General features: G+C 35.0%; 1 protein-coding gene across 6 annotated transcripts in view; it reads left to right on the top strand.

Annotated features, from left to right (window-relative positions):
- The first annotated feature begins 10,340 nt into the window (after positions 1–10,340).
- LOC105382104 (uncharacterized protein ZK1073.1) overlaps positions 10,341–22,287 on the top strand; it is a 47,201-nt gene continuing 35,254 nt past the window's right edge. For 2 of the 6 annotated variants that reach the window (XM_048628971.1, XM_048628970.1), the window contains exon 1: positions 14,275–14,506. In XM_048628971.1, coding sequence (XP_048484928.1) covers positions 14,336–14,506 — 171 coding nt within the window. In that variant the 5' untranslated portion in view covers positions 14,275–14,335. Of the gene's footprint in view, positions 10,630–11,747; positions 12,085–14,265; positions 14,558–22,287 lie in introns of those variants that run through there. The other 4 variants (XM_048628972.1, XM_048628973.1, XM_048628968.1 and 1 more) reach the window with 4 other exon arrangements.

Below are 22,287 nucleotides of genomic sequence, written 5' to 3'. Positions count from 1 at the left end.
ACAAATATTGCTGTATTAAAAAAAACGGTTTTGTTATAACGATTATAAAAAAAAAGTTATTTTCATGTCAAGGAGTCATTTACCTAATTACGATTTCACTCAACAGCAGGTGAACTGAAAAATAAGTTCTAGTTCTATCATCACTTTAGATCGCAAACATTGTAACTCCACTTTTCTCGGCGAAAAGTACTCTTTGGTGTCAATAGAAACGTTTTTTGAATTCACATGTTTTCCTCTTTATTCGAAAAAAAAAACTGTATTCCGCATTTTACCATTTGTTTTCCTCTAAACCCCAAACCGTGATTTTTAAACAAGAAAACTTAGTAATTATACCCTTTATTCTCATATACAACGTGCGATGTAGGCGAACGTGAACGAAAACTATGCAATAAGCCTTTGTTTTTATTACTACTTTAGTAAATTACAATAACATACTCAACAATGTTAATTTTTTTTTGCAATGTTATGTTGTTAAATTAAGATCTAATATTTTATTAACATGAAGTTACTTTCAACTTTTTTTTGCATCTATGCGTCGAATCACAGCATGACGGCTGCTGCAGCTTCCTGCTGTCCTGTCCTCCAACCAATCCCACCAGTACTGCAGGTTGCGTCGAATACGAGCCATTCTCTTCGACTTGACAAGACAGGTGCTCCCGGAAGGATCATAGATCGCACGGAACCCGTACCGTATAGAGGCAACGGACTCCTTTGCAACAGCCCCCCAGATTCGGAAGTAGCCCATGCACTGCATGGCGAGCACAGCTGCAGCAATTTTTTCGTAATGAATCATTGGGATGTCATCCCCGAAGGAGGCTCTCAGCCTACCTCACGACCTGTGTGACATTAGAAAAATGCACTGTGCTAACGCCGTTTGCGAGCTTGATTTGCAGGACCGCGTTGTATGCCAAGTTCCACAGCAGAGGGGTCCAAGACCTACCGCTGTGGAACTCCGCAACTGAACTTCTTCAGTGAAAACAAACCCTCTCTTTTCGCATCCTTAATGTACTTGTTAGACACGTATGACCTCTGTCAATTTTCTGCAGATAAGAAGACAAGTGATGGTATACAAGAGCCGCCCTAAAGGTTCGCCCTCTAGGGGATAGAGTTGAACGCGGTTACTATTTTTAAGCAAACAACCAGCGCAACAACTCGCCCGTGGTTCTTATCCTGCTCCGACAGTGAACGAACGCAAAGTATTGTACCCACTATTCGAATCCGCATTTCGGATGCCAAACTGACTGTCCGAAAGGTCGAAACCGTACCACCACAGAGGTACGACTCGTTCGAAGAGCTTATCAGGCTCTTACAGCAATCAGATGTGTCGGTACACTGAAAGATAATCTACAGGCCTGCTTTATTTATTTAGGAGCACTAATGGCCTCCTTTCAGTCATTGAGTCACTGGCACTCAGGCTGCGGTTGAACAGGAAGATAGACTGTCTAAACAATCTAAACAAATCATTTTTAGGCTAGTTAAAAAAAACTTTAGGTGGGTAGTATGCCAACTAGAACTACAAATAAAACAGTATTTTTGTCTCCTCTAAAATTTGGTCACGAGGAGTTACGATGATTACGATCTAAGGTGACGCTGACGATATTTTATACAAGGTATTGAAAAAAGGGTATAAAGCTTAGCCAAAAGTGGATTTAGGTGCCATTCTGATCCACTTTTCTTCTACAATTTTGAAAATTCACGTAACAAAACCTTTTACATAGGAACTTATTCGATCACGTGACTTTTTACTATAGAGACCGAATTTATTTTTCGAGAATTTCCAAAACTTGGAGAACAAAAGTTGTTCAGAATAACCCCTGAGTCAAACCCTTTCGGCACAGTATACCCTTTTTGCAACATCCTGTATAGGTAATATCAGGTTTATAAAAGACCTGGGCCTGTAGAGTGAGACTCGGCATGGGGAGTCATAATTTATAGATCTTTTAGGTTGCAGTGGCGAATGGGCACTGGTAGCCCTGCCCTTTTCTATAACTATACGAGTAACTATAGGTAATTTTATGGCAATTTAAAAATGGTATAACATTTATCTATTTGAAAAAATCATTAAAAATATACATTACCTATCACCCTAATGTAAAAAAAAAATTCAGCCCTTACTTTAAACTTATAACACCCCTCTATTTCCTTCAGGGGTTAAAAAACCTGTGTATTTAATATTTTCTTATGAGTTTTTTTTTTAAAACTAGGCTCTTACATAGTTGTACATAATATTATGCGGTATTTTATTCCACTTGTAACGCATAAAATTCATAGCTACAGTAAACATTTCATTTTTTTCATGGCGAGATACAGTCGCACATAACCGCTTTTTTGCAAAGCTTGTTAAATAGATTTAAAAAATTATGTAAATTTTAGATCTTCAATTTTTAAAAATACTTACTTATTTTTAACAACCTGTAGTGTACAGACTACCACATCTTAAAATATATATATTTTTAATTAACTACGGTTTTTGGTTTCAAATAAAACAAATTATGAACTTACTTTTCAACACCCTGTATATTGTGTAGCTTACCTACCATACACAACCGTTAAAATAAAATAAATTACCCCTCAGAATATAAACAGGCTCGCGCTTTGGCATACTGCATTGACCGTATAGTTCTTATTCGGAGAATCTAATAAGTGTCATTATGTGCAATGTTTACCTTTATCTATGCATCTGTAACTCTATAGTAAAAAATGTAAACAAATCGAAAAGGCGAAATGTTTTCTAAGAATTTTCGGCTTTTCTGCATCTAAAATGATTAGAAAATTAACTTTCCATAGCAAATGCATATGTATTATAATACTTGTAGTCATAATTTGTTGATTTAATCAGTTTTTGTGAAATATTTGATAAAAAATAAAATGGCGTGGGTATCGCTCCTAACAGGCCGCCACCAGGGCGACGACTGAAGAAATCTGAAATCTGTCACGGTGTCATCATTTTTAAACCGGAATTTATTAGTTTTTTGCAAAAAAAGTTGACTTCTGGTCCATTAAATCCAACTCTTTAAGGTAACTTTGTTAAGAATTTAATTACCTACACATACATATAAGATTCCATGAAAATGGGCCCTCTGATTTCGAGGGTTTTTTCATAATAAGTCAAAAAATGGCAAAAGACATGGTGTGTTTGCAATTTTTTTTAACATACTTATTATAATCCTGCACCAATTTATAAGCAACTAACATGTTCAGTATACCCTCTGCTACAAAATATATTTTTATCAATGTGATAGAAGCCACCGTTTTTCCAATCTAATCAAGTATATCAAGCCGACTTTAGCATTTTAGCTTTAGGGATCCCCTTAAGGGGAACATGTTAGTTGCTTATAAATTGGTGCAGGATTATAATAAGTATGTTAAAAAAAATTGCAAACACACCATGTCTTTTGCCATTTTTTGACTTATTATGAAAAAACCCTCGAAATCAGAGGGCCCATTTTCATGGAATCTTATATGTAAGTGTAGGTAATTAAATTCTTAACAAAGTTACCTTAAAGAGTTGGATTTAATGGACCAGAAGTCAACTTTTTTTGCAAAAAACTAATAAATTCCGGTTTAAAAATGATGACACCGTGACAGATTTCAGATTTCTTCAGTCGTCGCCCTGGTGGCGGCCTGTTAGGAGCGATACCCACGCCATTTTATTTTTTATCAAATATTTCACAAAAACTGATTAAATCAACAAATTATGACTACAAGTATTATAATACATATGCATTTGCTATGGAAAGTTAATTTTCTAATCATTTTAGATGCAGAAAAGCCGAAAATTCTTAGAAAACATTTCGCCTTTTCGATTTGTTTACATTTTTTACTATAGAGTTACAGATGCATAGATAAAGGTAAACATTGCACATAATGACACTTATTAGATTCTCCGAATAAGAACTATACGGTCAATGCAGTATGCCAAAGCGCGAGCCTGTTTATATTCTGAGGGGTAATTTATTTTATTTTAACGGTTGTGTATGGTAGGTAAGCTACACAATATACAGGGTGTTGAAAAGTAAGTTCATAATTTGTTTTATTTGAAACCAAAAACCGTAGTTAATTAAAAATATATATATTTTAAGATGTGGTAGTCTGTACACTACAGGTTGTTAAAAATAAGTAAGTATTTTTAAAAATTGAAGATCTAAAATTTACATAATTTTTTAAATCTATTTAACAAGCTTTGCAAAAAAGCGGTTATGTGCGACTGTATCTCGCCATGAAAAAAATGAAATGTTTACTGTAGCTATGAATTTTATGCGTTACAAGTGGAATAAAATACCGCATAATATTATGTACAACTATGTAAGAGCCTAGTTTTAAAAAAAAAACTCATAAGAAAATATTAAATACACAGGTTTTTTAACCCCTGAAGGAAATAGAGGGGTGTTATAAGTTTAAAGTAAGGGCTGAATTTTTTTTTTACATTAGGGTGATAGGTAATGTATATTTTTAATGATTTTTTCAAATAGATAAATGTTATACCATTTTTAAATTGCCATAAAATTACCTATAGTTACTCGTATAGTTATAGAAAAGGGCAGGGCTACCAGTGCCCATTCGCCACTGCAACCTAAAAGATCTATAAATTATGACTCCCCATGCCGAGTCTCACTCTACAGGCCCAGGTCTTTTATAAACCTGATATTACCTATACAGGATGTTGCAAAAAGGGTATACTGTGCCGAAAGGGTTTGACTCAGGGGTTATTCTGAACAACTTTTGTTCTCCAAGTTTTGGAAATTCTCGAAAAATAAATTCGGTCTCTATAGTAAAAAGTCACGTGATCGAATAAGTTCCTATGTAAAAGGTTTTGTTACGTGAATTTTCAAAATTGTAGAAGAAAAGTGGATCAGAATGGCACCTAAATCCACTTTTGGCTAAGCTTTATACCCTTTTTTCAATACCTTGTATAAAATATCGTCAGCGTCACCTTAGATCGTAATCATCGTAACTCCTCGTGACCAAATTTTAGAGGAGACAAAAATACTGTTTTATTTGTAGTTCTAGTTGGCATACTACCCACCTAAAGTTTTTTTTAACTAGCCTAAAAATGATTTGTTTAGATTGTTTAGACAGTCTATCTTCCTGTTCAACCGCAGCCTGAGTGCCAGTGACTCAATGACTGAAAGGAGGCCATTAGTGCTCCTAAATAAATAAAGCAGGCCTGTAGATTATCTTTCAGTGTACCGACACATCTGATTGCTGTAAGAGCCTGATAAGCTCTTCGAACGAGTCATACCTCTGTGGTGGTACGGTTTCGACCTTTCGGACAGTCAGTTTGGCATCCGAAATGCGGATTCGAATAGTGGGTACAATACTTTGCGTTCGTTCTCTGTCGGAGCAGGATAAGAACCACGGGCGAGTTGTTGCGCTGGCTGTTTGCTTAAAAATAGTAACCGCGTTCAACTCTATCCCCTAGAGGGCGAATCTTTAGGGCGGCTCTTGTATACCATCACTTGTCTTCTCTATCTCGTCATCTGCAGAAAATTGACAGAGGTCATACGTGTCTAACAAGTACATTAAGGATGCGAAAAGAGAGGGTTTGTTTTCACTGAAGAAGTTCAGTTGCGGAGTTCCACAGCGGTAGGTCTTGGACCCCTCTGCTGTGGAACTTGGCATACAACGCGGTCCTGCAAATCAAGCTCGCAAACGGCGTTAGCACAGTGCATTTTTCTAATGTCACACAGGTCGTGAGGTAGGCTGAGAGCCTCCTTCGGGGATGACATCCCAATGATTCATTACGAAAAAATTGCTGCAGCTGTGCTCGCCATGCAGTGCATGGGCTACTTCCGAATCTGGGGGGCTGTTGCAAAGGAGTCCGTTGCCTCTATACGGTACGGGTTCCGTGCGATCTATGCTCCTTCCGGGAGCACCTGTCTTGTCAAGTCGAAGAGAATGGCTCGTATTCGACGCAACCTGCAGTACTGGTGGGATTGGTTGGAGGACAGGACAGCAGAAAGCTGCAGCAGACGTCATGCTGTGATTCGACGCATAGATGCAAAAAAAAGTTGAAAGTTACTTCATGTTAATAAAATATTAGATCTTTATTTAACAACATAACATTGCAAAAGAAAAATTAACATTGTTGAGTATGTTATTGTAATTTACTAAAGTAGTAATAAAAACAAAGGCTTATTGCATAGTTTTCGTTCACGTTCGCCTACATCGCACGTTGTATATGAGAATAAAGGGTATAATTACTAAGTTTTCTTGTTTAAAAATCACGGTTTGGGGTTTAGAGGAAAACAAATGGTAAAATGCGGAATACAGTTTTTTTTTTCGAATAAAGAGGAAAACATGTGAATTCAAAAAACGTTTCTATTGACACCAAAGAGTACTTTTCGCCGAGAAAAGTGGAGTTACAATGTTTGCGATCTAAAGTGATGATAGAACTAGAACTTATTTTTTCAGTTCACCTGCTGTTGAGTGAAATCGTAATTAGGTAAATGACTCCTTGACATGAAAATAACTTTTTTTTTATAATCGTTATAACAAAACCGTTTTTTTTTATACAGCAATATTTGTAGGTGTACTTACAGTGAGCAAAAGAGCGCAGCAAGGTGTAAATTTTTTGGTTTTTAAGAAACAAAAATATTATTTCTATCATATCCCAAACACACATAAGTACTTAAAAAAAAAATACACACTCTCGCCTTGTACTAATGTACCCCCTTGCGGGGGTACTTACATGTTATTATTTTTCTGGTGACCTCCCCATATCCCTTTGCCAGCTACGTAACCTTTTGTGACACCCTGTATATGCAGAGTTCTGCAAACTACTGTTCTGCTTTTGAAACACCAAAAAAAAACAGGTCGTCTAACTAAAAGGTCACGTGACCAAAAAAAAATTATATGAAGAAGCGTTTTTTTCATGAATATAAAAAATTACGTAGGATAAAAGTTTTTCAGAGTGACGCCTGAGTAACGCCCTTTCGGCTAACTATACTTTTTTTATTACACAGGGGCAGAGTTTAATACAACACTCTGAACTATTATACTCTGATAATATTTTCGCGATTTTTTTAAATTCTGATTTCATTTCCTGGCTTAGAAATAACATCAATAACATGCTGCACACGTAGGTTTCGGCATAGTATTAAACCCTTTTTGCAACAACCTGTATAAATATCGGCACGGGTACGACTTTATATATAATTAATTATTAAATATTAAAAATACTTTCAAATAAAAATAAATATTTTCGTATCACAAAACAATATTACTTACTTAGTATATTTTTAACAAAGTGGCATGTCTTCACTTTTATGTTTTCGAGTACTATGTTAAAATTTCATGTCATTGTCCGTAGAACGCCCCGCATACCTCAACCCCCCCTCACTAGATTTGACAGATTCTGATTTTCTTCCAGCTTTAGTGACAGCCTTAAGGAAATATTTCAAGGTTTGTCTCAAGAATTTGAAAAAGTGTTCACTAAGAAAGAAGTAGATGTTAATTGTAAACTAAGTCTTAATGACTGGGCAACATCGGGAATTTATAAGAGCAGACGTAAATTATATGATTAAATTATATGATCTCTATGAACAGCGTACATTTACTCATGACGATAACTTTAGAGATTATGTAAAGAAATATACAAAGATATTCAAAGCCGTTTGCCACCAAGCTAAATCAGATTATATAAATAGAAAGATTAAAAACTCTAATAACAAGATTAAAACCGTATGGAATATCATTAATACTGAAACCGGGAAGAATAAACCACGTGATTTAAATTTTGAACTTAAAATTAATGATAAAATTGTTTCATCTAGTGAAGAAGTGGCTTCCGTCTTTGAAGATTTTTTCCGTAGTATACCGATAGCTACAACTGAGAATCTTGATTCATCTTGCGCTGAAGCTGAACGTTTGCTAAGAGGGAATGCACCGCCTTGCGATCTCGACTTTCAATTTCATGGTATAAATACACAGACCATAATTACCACTTATAAAGAATTAAATTTAAAAATGACAGAAGATTTATGGGGCATGTCCGTTAAAGTTATTAGTCATGTTATTGATATCCTAGCACCCCACTTGGCTAATCTTTTTAACAGATGCATTGAGGTCGGTGTATTCCCCGATTTGATGAAACTTAGTAAACTAATACCGCTTTTTAAATCTGGTGAGAAAAATGATCCCAATAATTTTAGGCCTGTATCAGTTTTGCCAGTACTGAGTAAAATATTTGAAAAAATTATGCTGCATCAAATGCTTTCGCACTTTAGTATTCACGGCCTTCTTCATAACCAACAGTTCGGTTTCACCAAAGGTCGATCTACAACTGACGCTGGTGTCGCGTTGGTCAAACACATATTTAGTGCTTGGGAGGAACGTCTTGATGCTGTGGGTGTATTTTGCGATCTATCGAAAGCATTTGATTGTGTGGATCATGCCACTCTACTTATGAAACTTAAATATTATGGGCTAACTGGCAAAGCTCTTACATTATTGGAATCATACTTGAGCAACAGAACTCAACTAGTTGACATAAATGGAGTGCGTTCGGCTGGCTGTCCTGTCAGTATGGGTGTTCCCCAAGGCTCGATTTTAGGACCATTCTTGTTTCTTGTATATGTTAACGATTTACCGTTTTTGGTAGATAAATTATGTGAGATAGTACTGTTTGCTGATGATACTTCACTTATATTTAAGTTGAAGCGACAAGAAGTCAATTTTGACAATGCAAACAGTACTCTTTCCATAGTTGCTAATTGGTTCACTGTAAATAATTTAGCTCTTAACTCCAAGAAAACGAAATGTATTAAATTCACTTTGCCTAATGTAAGACAAGTAGAGACATATTTGACATTGAATAACGATAAGCTAGAGTTAGTAAATGAAACGGTATTCCTGGGTATTACAATTGACTCAAAGTTGCAATGGGGACCCCATATTGAGAGGATAGCCGGTAGATTGAGTTCTGCAGCTTATGCGGTTAGAACCATTAGACAGTTAACAGATGTAGATACAGCCAGGCTTGTGTATTTTAGTTATTTTCATAGTGTTATGTCTTACGGAATTCTATTGTGGGGACGAGCGGCTGACATTAATCAAATCTTTGTTCTGCAAAAACGAGCAATTCGAGCCATATATGTATTAGGATCTAGAATTTCATTAAGAGATACGTTTAAGGAAATAGGTATACTAACTGTTCCATGCCAATATATCTATGAAAATATTATGTATGTTCGTAAAAACTTAAATTCATTTAGTAAAGTAGGAGCCACTCACGGTATTGAGACTAGAAACAAAAATAAGTTGCTTTTCCCCACACTCAGACTTTCGAAAACAAACACATCATTCATGGGGAACTGTATACGTTTTTATAATAAATTATCAAATGAAGCAATAAACCTTACTGAGCAAAAATTTAAGAATTATGTTAAAGTTACATTATGTAGTAAAGCTTACTATAGTATAAATGATTATTTAAACGACAAAAACGCGTGGTCTTGTCCACCTCAGCTAAGGCTATTGAAAAAATTAAATGGATATAGGTACTTAAGTAAAATTGCATAGGTACTAGATATAAGTAAAAATTGTAATAGATTATAAGGAAAAAGTTGAAAAGATGCTCGAGGAGTTTCTTTCGCCATTTCTTTCCTTCTCAATGACGGGGCCTTTGTGAAATGGTGGTAGATGACTATCGACAAATAATTGTAAAATTTTACGTCGATTAAACCATTTGAATTTGAATTTATAGGAATATGCATGGAAGTAAAAAAAAGATTGACTTCCATGGGGTTATGTTCTATTAAGCCTGAAGCTTAGCTAAAGTCAAAACCCACGTAGTACATCACTGAATCACATACATTTAGCAGAACAAATGTTCCGTTCGTCAGAGCGTGTAAACAATTAATGAGGGCTCGGATAGCACAGGCCCAAAGCAGTTTCAACTAGACGTATCTGAATGTACAGACACTACAGAGTGATGTTTCTAAGACTTGAGATTCGTAGGGACTTCCGAAGTGTACTGGACTAATTGTAAGGACCAAAACACATTGGCATGCTGCGTTCTCACCTGACAATCAGAAGATTCAGAAGTATTTTACTCTTAGGGAAAAGATAAGTCACCGTTGATTCATCGATTAGGTACTTACATAATAAATTATAATACCTACCTAAGGAAAAATACAAAACACTAGACACCTACTATTGGATATGGATAGTGACATCGGCCTTTCCCAAGAGTGCTAATTCCGTAACAAACATCCGTGCTTGGAAAATTAATTAGGTATTAACTACATCCTGTATAACCCGGCTATGTACTCTTATTAAGAAACCAATAAAACAGTGGGAGTCAATATTAAAATGCCCCCAAGTGTCTTCAGTTTGTTCGGTTACCCGCATCATCCGAACATGTCTACGTTATTTTCACCTTTCAAGTTTACAAAGATAGCAAGTATTTATCATTTGTTTACTATTATAATCTTGTTTATGTTTAAGCATAATCATTAACTCATTGCTCAATACTTTGACTAGTATTATCGATTATTCAATGTGCATGATCCATTAGGTGTGGAACTTTGGAACATTGTGTGTTTATTTGGAATAATTGTGTGCCGTAAAATGTATCTTTGTGGTGTGTCTCAGTTTTTTAAACGACGCAGGCCGTCCATTGAAAGGGTGAGTTGTAATGATAAGACTTTAGTGTTAATTTAAGTATACTTACCTATTTTCCTTCCATATACGTACTTGGCCGGATTTAGGATTAGCAGGAGGAAAACGATGTGCAATGTATAAAGACGTAAGTAACTTAAGACACAGGTCGTGAAAGAATTTTTCTTCTTGACGAAATGAATGCACTTAATTCAATGCTCGCTTCGTAACGTTGATGGGTTGGTTAGGGTAAATTATCAGGAGGGTGATTAAGTACCCAGTACTATGTTGAGATAGCCAAGGATAAAATTATTCTCAGCATAGCTAGTTAAATGATTGAGAAATTGAATATTAATGTATTATGTATTATGATTTTCCTTATTGTTCTGTTTTACGTACACTTATAGTGAGTTTAATATACTTAAGTGAGTAAATTTTTAGGTGCCTTTTTTGTAGTAAATGAAGACACCTGAGTCGACATAAAGAGTGTCGCCGGCGACCATTAATAAAAGTAAATGACTCCCGAATTAGAGGACCGAATATTAATACCGTGTACAAATCGGTGTCAACAAACTTCTTTAGTCCGGGAGCTTACAGTCTTATTACGTCGTGAAGCTTTCAGTGTCGGTAAATTCGGTAAGTAAATATTTTTTCCTACTAAAAACGTAGTAAACCTACTCAATATTATAAAAATGTTGACTATGTACGAGTATATGTGTAACTTTTTACACACACATGTGATGGTGTAATATAAGGACATATTTTACCAACATGCCTGGTCAATCTTAGATAAGCGTAAGAAATAGAGATTTCCGGATTTAAAATTAAAAATAAGTACCTAATTTAATTAGGAAGTACTAAGTATATTTATATTTACTTAAGGAAGTACTTAAGTGTTTAAATAAGTAGTTGGTATTTGCTATCAACAAGAGACATCGTAAATACTTCCGTACCTACAGTAAATTTCGAAGTAAATGTAAAACTTTATTTTATACGTTGTTCAGTTTTATTACTTGCCGTAATAAAGCAGGCCACAAAAAAAACTTTCACTCATATTTCCCCGTCCGTCTCCCGACTCCGGCGCTGTCCTACGCATAGTCTGATCCTATTTTAAATGTCAGATAGATAATTGTGCAATGCGCTGGCGACCAGTCAAGAGCTCAGTAGATTCGGGACCTGTCTCCCAAAACCAAGCCGAAATACTCGAGTGCGCGGCGCCGAAACAATAGCGTATGTTTCCGCGCTTTCCCGCGACAACGCGACAATTGATTGACAGATAAATACGCGGGAAAAAAAAATACTGGCTTGATGCGTTCGGAAAACGTAACGGTTGTTTTGTGTTCAAAGTGTTGAGTTAAAATTTTTGATTTGTGTGTGAAATGTTCGTTCTTAAATGACATAATTGAAACATTTGGTATAAAATAAATTTACTTACTTGAATCAGTGCGTTAGGTAATTGGCTATAGATATGGAGAGGAGAAGGTGATTTCTTCATTCTAAATTATTTTTACAAAATTGCTTTAAACCTAAACCAAACGAATAATACTGCTTGCTAAACTTTTTCATTCACAACAATGTTATAGCTATTTCATTATTAATTTCTTGTTATAAATATAGATAAGTAGGTACGTCGTAAAATAACTGAACTAAGTATTAGAACTAATAACTAACTAAATGGGCGGCTAAATAATTTACCAATTTAATTATTATATTTCATTTTAATTTAATTTAATTTAATACCATTACTAACATAATTTTTAAGTTCATTGTTACTAACAAAATATGGATCAATCCGAAATAAATGATTTATTATTATTATTATTATTAACCAATATTTATCTAAGTACTTAACTAAGCACAGCTGTGCATATCTATTAGGCTTAATGCCTATAAATTTTTCAAAACTCAAACAATATCGACAATATTTACCTACTATACTAGGTTCTAGGTCGGCAGGTTAACACTTTAACATAAAAGAAAACATAATAATTAATAGGTAAGTACCTACTTAACACATAAAAAATTGGGAGATAAAACTAAAATAGGGGTGACTGATGATAAAAGCAGGTTGATGAACGAAATCTGAATTAAATTTGTTATGTTGGTTGACTGAAATTAAGATCAGACACGTATCAAACGTAATCAAAGAACTACTCGTAATTAGGTACTTACTCAGTTAGTGCACCTAATCTTTATTTCATCATTAGTAGTTGTAACATACCTAATCATTGGCATCAAAATTTAAGTTCGAGATTCAGACTTCATTCTTCAAGCTTACGTAGGTTCCCACGGATAAGGTAACCTATAGTAGTAAACAGCTATCTATTTTGTAAAAAATAAATTGACACAAAGGTATCTGAATAGATCGAGAAATATCAAAATACTTAAGTACTTAATGGTTCTACCTTTTTTAGCCTAAGATTTATTTGTCCAATCTCATATGGCATAGTAACGTTTGGTCAAAGTCTCGTTTCGCCGAAAATCGTATGGCATACATCTCGTTTAGTAAAATGTTATTTCGCATAATCTTGTTAAGCCTAGTAATGGTATGGCCAAATCTTGAATAGCCTAATAATGCTATAGCATAGGTTATACAAACTAATATAATTTGTTTGGCTTTAACTTTGATGGAGCGTCTTCCTACATAGCGCAAACTGGCGCCTTGGATTGTGGCCGCTATGTAGGAAACGCTCCGCTCCGCTTCGCTGCGCTCCGCTTTGCTTTTGACGAAAATGTGCACCTAACACGCTCCTCCTCGCTTTGCTCGTCGTCGCACCTATCTTTAGATTTCGATCCCATGGAGTTTAATGGCGTTTGTAATAATTATAATGGTTTTTATTCAATATCGTGATTTTCGGGATGAAGGAGAAAAATACCACAATTTGTTCATTTACAACATACTTTTACTTATTATAGTATTTATTAAAATATTATTAGGAGAAACAAGATTATACCAGTATGAACAATTTGAGCAAACGAGACTTAGGTGTTTCAAGTTTGTGCCAAAAAAGTTTTATGCGAAACGAGACTTATGCCACATAATTCTTGGCGAAGTGATGATTCTACTAAAAAAGTTTAGACCTTACGAGTTATGCGAAATGAGTTTAGGGCAATAAAGATTAGGCTAGATGAGCGGAACCCGTACTTAATAGGTAATTACCCTAAGATTCTACAAAGGTAAGTATATATCACTACATACAGGCTAGGTTAGGTATACAAACCTAGATATATATACTTTTTTTCATGTCATTACGTTTACTCACAGTAAATTCCACCGGATATAACTAATGGTTGGAGGAACATAAATAATTTATATTCATATTTTACGATTGTTAGTATTATTCTATTAAGACATAAAATTCAATTTTATTCCAAGACCTAAACTGTTAATACGACTAGTAGATAATGTATAATCTATTATTTAATACGTATTAGGAATTTAAGATCAAGAATGCTTTTCATAATTTCGATGATACGAAATAGATCTAGTCCAAATAACTACTGCTTAAAATATAATGCCGTGAAGTAGATTTATGTAAAAGTAGGTGTTATGTTAAAACACTCATAATGTATAACAACAATAACCAACTTAATACAGTCATCCACATTCACGACAAACTAAACTTAGCCCTATTACAGCCGCGTAATAAACTAAAACTACCACTTACTCGCCTCACAAACAATAACCCAGCGAACAGTGCTTACAAGTGGTAGCAACGACTATAAATACCCAATGTATCGGCCGACAATCATCCACGGCTTAAGCCTGGACTCCGGGTCTATCGACCCTGTGAAGTTACCCTCCTATGCTGTGAACAGGAGTCGCCGGGCGTCGCTGACCACAGAGCAGCGGCGGAAGTTGACCCTACTGAGAAGCAACACGGTCGCCGCGCCGCCCACTCCGGTGAGCCACATTTACCATTTGGTTCCCTGTCCACGGCAATGCTGTCACCAGGTATAGAGTTAGACTGGCTTACGTCCTTGTTGCTTGGCTGCCTGGGTTGTGGTCTCCTGGTTTCTGGTTTGGCGTGATCATGACACAGTCTTTCTTGAGATTGGGCGTTTTTCCCTTCGATAGCTCTTAGGGCGCTTGAAAATGTTTAAGCATCTGTGATAGCCTGGTCTGTGACTGTTAAAGGCACAAAACAGAAGTATAGTGCCACAAACTTATCTGTTCCGGTGAGAGCGAACTAAATTGGTCCATATAATCTATGTCAATATGAAATTCATTAGTACAGTAAGTAATGAGGTATGGACCAATTTACTTCGCTCTCACCGGAACAGATAAGTTTGTGGCACTATAGTACTAGGTGCTGTCTAAATAAGATTGTTGCAAATCAGAAGCTGGGAGATAAAGAACGAAAGTCCTGCTTAGCCGTTTTTAAAAAATCTCCTTCTTCATAATTAAAGTGACTAATGTAGTTTCGTTTTGTTACTTACTAAGAGTTAATTTAAGTAGTCAAACTTTCGGATATTTCAATTGAATGCGTAATTCAAGAATATCTCCTGTTTGCTAGTAAATAATGGCACTTATGTACAAGAGTACGTAAGTTAGTACGAGTATACAGGGTGGCCCAAAGAGTGACGTCCAAAGGAAAATGTTTGATTCCTTAGGTCAAGGGGTAGCCAAATCACCCCCATGTATGTTCAGCAATTTTTAGTATTTTAGGAGTAATGATTTTTTTTCCAATTTTTCTACGAAAATCGACCTCAGTGGATTAATTATGTTTTATTATTTTTTGAATAACTTTTTTAAAGCATTTTTTATTTTTGTGTCATCCTCTTAAGTTGTTCTTTTAACCATAAAAGTTTCAGCTTCCTAGCTGTAATGTAAGTTAGTTATTTTTTTATCGAAAGTTCGAATTATATCATCTAGCTAGACTGCTCTGAATTTTCTACTTGAAATTAAAAATTGAAAAAGATATTCTCATGGTGCCTTATTAATTTTAAAAACTCCGCAAGGTTTCAAAATTACATAAAAATAAAAATAAACTATTGCTTAATAGGGTATTATTTGCAGAAAAAAGCCTTCAAAGGTACCTGGGTGGAAATTATCTAATTAGTAAATTGTTTTAGAAAGTTGAAATATTCCTGTTATGTCATTACTAAGGACTAATTAAGTTAGAAAATGTATCAAATTAAAGGGAAAATTAAATTATTTTCTTTTTTTTTATTTACATTACATTTTTGAATGTAAATTCTTAGAAAAATGTTTAAGTCTGAGTAGTAAGATTTATGAGATAATTTTATTATTAATAATAAGTAATTAAACTCTAATAATTATTTTACACATTTACTCACAATAAATTTTCAAAATGGCGACCTCCCATAGCAATACACAACCTACATCTACGCCAGAAATTTTCTTTAAGTCGCCTATACGCTTTTCTGTTTCATTCAGATGTAACTTTTTGACAGATGTCACATTTTTGAGAAAAGATACTTTTTTTACATGTTTAACCTTTTGACAAATGTCATATTTTTTACATTTGTCACTTTTTTGACTTAAAGAAAATTTCTTGCGTAGATGTAGGTTGTGTATTGCTATGGGAGGTCGCCATTTTGAAAATTTATTGTGAGTAAATGTGTAAAATAATTATTAGAGTTTATTTACTTATTATTGGAGCGGTGGTAGCTCAGTCGGGTGAGCGCCCGCTTCTCAATCAAGAGATGCGGGTTCGAATCCCGGCGCTGACATACACCCATGAGTTCTTTTAACTTAAGTACAATGTATACCATCGCTCTTACGGTGAAGGAAAACATCGTGAGGAAACCTGCATATCTAGATTTAGCACATCAATCTAGATATGTGAACCCACCAACCCGCATTGGACCAGCGTGGTGGGAAATGGTCCAAGCTTAGGAAGGCAGTTTAGACCTTGGGGATATGCACAAAGGTTCCATTCGAGAGAGCCAGGTGCAGGTACTTACACCCCCACAGAGAACAGAATAGAATAGAATTACTTATTATTAATAATAAAATTATCTCATAAATCTTACTACTCTAGACTTAAACATTTTTCTAAGAATTTACATTCAAAAATGTAATGTAAATTAAAAAAAAAGTAAATAATTTAATTTTCCCTTTAATTTGATACATTTTCTAACTTAATTAGTCCTTAGTAATGACATAACAGGAATATTTCAACTTTCTGAAACAATTTACTAATTAGGTAATTTCCACCCAGGTACCTTTGAAGGCTTTTTTTTTGCAAATAATACCCTATTAAGCAATAGTTTATTTTTATTTTTATGTAATTTTGAAACCTTGCGGAGTTTTTAAAATTAATAAGGGACCATGAGAATATCTTTTTCAATTTTTAATTTCAAGTAGAAAATTCAGAGCAGTCTAGCTAGATGATATAATTCGAACTTTCGATAAAAAAATAACTAACTTACATTACAGCTAGGAAGCTGAAACTTTTATGGTTAAAAGAACAACTTAAGAGGATGACACAAAAATAAAAAATGCTTTAAAAAAGTTATCCAAAAAATAATAAAAAATAATTAATCCACTGAGGTCCATTTTCGTAGAAAAATTGGAAAAAAAATCATAACTCCTAAACTACTAAAAATTGCTGAACATACATGGGGGTGATTTGGCTACCCCTTGACCTAAGGAATCAAACGTTTTCCTTTGGACGTCACTCTTTGGGCCACCCTGTATACCTAATGGGTAGAGGTATTTATTTTTGTTTGTTTGTTACTAATTTCCTGATGGTTGCCAAATAGGTCATACGTTTGTATATGTTTATTTGACAACCTTTAATGGTATGTACTATGTACAATTGTACAGTATGCTGGGAAGCAGTCTGAAAGAGTCTCTGCTCAATAACTCAATATTACCGTAGTTTTTTGACTTCTTAGTTCTTACATAGGTACTTAGAAAATTAACTATACAAGTGTATATTACAGGAACCAATTAAAATCAGTGAAGAGCGTTTTTCAATAATAATGATTAAGAAGCCTTTATTAGGTACATAAGAAATATTTTCAGTTTCAGGTAAATTCGCGGGCACTGAAACGTGTATTGTGAGTTGGCATAACCTGATCAATTCATCATCATCATCATGATCATCAGCCAACATTCATTCATTATTGCGCATAGTTCTCTGTTATGAACTCCCACAGAACTGTTTCGTCGCCCTTCCTTATCCGACTAATACCGATTATCAAAGTCCAGATGATACAAAATCATATAATTATACATAAAATAGCATGTCATTCATAAATGTAAGCCATTTTACACCTGCTACAAATTTTAAGACAAGAAACCGCAGATTACTGATTAAGTACTTATGGCGCAACTTAGAACCCCAAACTTCATTTTACTAACGCAATCGTAAGCTAAAAGCGAAATAATAAAATAATGTAAGTATGTTTATCAATGGTGGCTGTTACAATTATGATGGTGTGTCAGACGGCGCCCCACGCCACGGCAGCAGCTAACCCAAATATCGGTCTATAGACTAAACATTTTATCGACCATTAGTGTTTGAGGGCCGTGTCAGGAATAGAACCCTAAACACCTGCCCTCGTAACATTTCAGTTATGTTTGTTAAGAACGTGAACTGAAAATTATAGTTTTTTTGTTAATGTGAATAAATAAAAATAGAGAAAATTTGGTTCACCACTCGGATGTCGCAAACAAGTTCGTATCAGTAAAAAATCACTGGATATAAATTATAGCTATTTAGGGATCTAAAGAATGCTTCTAGTATAATGAAAAAAAACCTTAAATTACTTATATTAAATTTTATTACCAAACGTCAGATACGAATCTAGTAATATATGAAACATAGGTATTTATATCATAAGCAGGTGGTAGTATAAGGATTACTATATGCTACATAACACCAACTACTTCTCAATAAAATTATGACGTAGGGTTTCACTACACTACACTAGGTATACTTTTCCTAAAAGCATATTATTATGAAACCAAACTCAGACAACAGACGAGCCAGGAGCCATCATCACGGGCTCATTAACCGGTCTATTGTAGTCCAGGGACTGTTGTGACGTTTGTACGCTGTGTTTATTGAAGTTGAAATTATCAGAGAGCAAATTGGTTTGTTTCTGCACAGAAATTGCGCCGGTCCGGACTAAATACAAATACTAGTTGAATGCTACGCATACTTACACGGGTCTCATGGACCTCATAATCAACTCCCTTTGCTTGAATAAAAAGCTCATATCGGTATACCTAGGTACCTTCACACACTTTTCCATATAAACACTTAATAACTTGATGACTCAAAATGTCACAAATCACTGTGTAAGGGTGCTATGCTATGTGGACCAATGAATATGATTGGTGGATATCAAACGCATATATCATCGTTCCATAAAATATTTCTTGTGGTAAAGCACCCTACCTATAATAGGTACCTATTACCTCGCCATTTATGCCAGTGATTTATGATTTTTTAAGACATCAAGTATGTTATGTTTATTACGTGAAAGTGTATCTCTGTCTACTGATATTAAGTTTTTTATTTATTATAATGCAAAGGGATTGTCTATATTGAAATATTTGCTATAAACAATGAGTGAATATAGGTACAAGTATTGAGGTATTTTGCTGTAGTCGTTTGAGTTATGTGCGGGTATGAATGTAGTGTGCTGGCTAAAACTGAAATAAGATTAAACACAGTTAACAGCTTTTTATTAGCCGTAAATTTTCGCAACTATGTATAAACGCAGTGAGATAATTCCCAGTTTTCTGTGACGTAGGTCATAATGCTAAACGAGAGTTAAAATTACTGTTAATGTCTTCCGAATGGTTCGATTGTGGTGGATGCGGGCACGTGGGATGCGAAAAAAAAACTGGGTTTGCATACAGTGACCAGCCTTAGGTGGCCTGTCTATAGATTGCCCAGCTCAGCAATTTCTCGTATCGACTTACTAACTAATAATGGGATATATGAAATTACTTTAACATAATTTTAATTTTCTGCGATATCCTACTTAGTTTTTGTTTAATTATGTAGGTACCTATTGGCACTATTGGGTCTTTCAAAACAAAGCCCGTAAAAAAAATTAACCTTTTTTTCATTTCCTTACGTTGAATGTAACAAAATCCACTGTAAAATGCCGCATACACCACGCAGTATCTCAAAAACACTTCTATACTGATAAATTCTAATATACGTGTGATTTTCCTATGATTTAATTTTCGACTGTGCTTTTTCGACATTACCTACCAAGTGGTCAATATAAAACCGAATTTTACGACATTGTCCGCCTTCCGAAACCGCTAACGACCAGAGCGTCATAAAATAATGACGCGAATCCAAACGAATCAGTAAATTATCAACTAATACACTCACGGGCAATAAAAAGGTTCCATTGAGAAAAACACCAAATTACTTGTAAACGAAAAAGGCTAGATAAATGGCGCTTCCTGCAACATTGAAGTACATTTAACAGAGCATCAGGATATAACCAACTAAAATCGGTAATATTTTGATCCAATTTTAAATTTAATCTTTGAAAAAATTGGGGTCGTTAGATGTCGGCATTTTGTGAGTGGAACCTTTTCATTGCCCGGCAGTGTATTAGCTATCGTGAATAGATTGTCATCGAGATAGAGGTCATACAAAAGTAAAATAAATACAAATTCTTAGCAATGGTTTTGGAAATTCGTGAACCAATCATTTAGAAGGTAAAACACGCATATTCTGCTAATTCTTCTGATCCTATGAGTTGAGAACACAACATTAAAAAAATAACGCTGGCAATAATTGGTACAGACAGGTATACGTGCGTTAAGGCTGTCACTAAAGCTGGAAGAAAATCAGAATCTGTCAAATCTAGTGAGGGGGGGTTGAGGTATGCGGGGCGTTCTACGGACAATGACATGAAATTTTAACATAGTACTCGAAAACATAAAAGTGAAGACATGCCACTTTGTTAAAAATATACTAAGTAAGTAATATTGTTTTGTGATACGAAAATATTTATTTTTATTTGAAAGTATTTTTAATATTTAATAATTAATTATATATAAAGTCGTACCCGTGCCGATATTTATACAGGTTGTTGCAAAAAGGGTTTAATACTATGCCGAAACCTACGTGTGCAGCATGTTATTGATGTTATTTCTAAGCCAGGAAATGAAATCAGAATGTAAAAAAATCGCGAAAATATTATCAGAGTTTAATAGTTCAGGGTGTTGTATTAAACTCTGCCCCCGTGTAATAAAAAAAGTATAGTTAGCCGAAAGGGCGTTACTCAGGCGTCACTCTGAAAAACTTTTATCCTACGTAATTTTAATATTCATGAAAAAAACGCTTCTTCATATAATTTTTTTTTGGTCACGTGACCTTTTAGTTAGACGACCTGTTTTTTTTTGGTGTTTCAAAAGCAGAACAGTAGTTTGCAGAACTCTGCATATACAGGGTGTCACAAAAGGTTACGTAGCTGGCAAAGGGATATGGGGAGGTCACCAGAAAAATAATAACATGTAAGTACCCCCGCAAGGGAGTACATTAGTACAAGGCGAGAGTGTGTATTTTTTTTTTAAGTACTTATGTGTATTTGGGATATGATAGAAATAATATTTTTGTTTCTTAAAAACCAAAAAATTTACACCTTGCTGCGCTCTTTTGCTCACTGTAAGTACACCTACAAATATTGCTGTATTAAAAAAAACGGTTTTGTTATAACGATTATAAAAAAAAAGTTATTTTCATGTCAAGGAGTCATTTACCTAATTACGATTTCACTCAACAGCAGGTGAACTGAAAAAATAAGTTCTAGTTCTATCATCACTTTAGATCGCAAACATTGTAACTCCACTTTTCTCGGCGAAAAGTACTCTTTGGTGTCAATAGAAACGTTTTTTGAATTCACATGTTTTCCTCTTTATTCGAAAAAAAAAAACTGTATTCCGCATTTTACCATTTGTTTTCCTCTAAACCCCAAACCGTGATTTTTAAACAAGAAAACTTAGTAATTATACCCTTTATTCTCATATACAACGTGCGATGTAGGCGAACGTCAACGAAAACTATGCAATAAGCCTTTGTTTTTATTACTACTTTAGTAAATTACAATAACATACTCAACAATGTTAATTTTTTTTTGCAATGTTATGTTGTTAAATTAAGATCTAATATTTTATTAACATGAAGTTACTTTCAACTTTTTTTTGCATCTATGCGTCGAATCACAGCATGACGGCTGCTGCAGCTTCCTGCTGTCCTGTCCTCCAACCAATCCCACCAGTACTGCAGGTTGCGTCGAATACGAGCCATTCTCTTCGACTTGACAAGACAGGTGCTCCCGGAAGGATCATAGATCGCACGGAACCCGTACCGTATAGAGGCAACGGACTCCTTTGCAACAGCCCCCCAGATTCGGAAGTAGCCCATGCACTGCATGGCGAGCACAGCTGCAGCAATTTTTTCGTAATGAATCATTGGGATGTCATCCCCGAAGGAGGCTCTCAGCCTACCTCACGACCTGTGTGACATTAGAAAAATGCACTGTGCTAACGCCGTTTGCGAGCTTGATTTGCAGGACCGCGTTGTATGCCAAGTTCCACAGCTGAGGGGTCCAAGACCTACCGCTGTGGAACTCCGCAACTGAACTTCTTCAGTGAAAACAAACCCTCTCTTTTCGCATCCTTAATGTACTTGTTAGACACGTATGACCTCTGTCAATTTTCTGCAGATAAGA

The sequence above is a fragment of the Plutella xylostella genome, chromosome 22 (assembly GCF_932276165.1).
Source record: "Plutella xylostella chromosome 22, ilPluXylo3.1, whole genome shotgun sequence".
Lineage (NCBI taxonomy): Eukaryota > Metazoa > Arthropoda > Insecta > Lepidoptera > Plutellidae > Plutella > Plutella xylostella.
The sequence above is the reverse complement of the archived record's forward strand: the minus strand, read 5'-3'. Positions and strand labels throughout refer to the sequence as shown.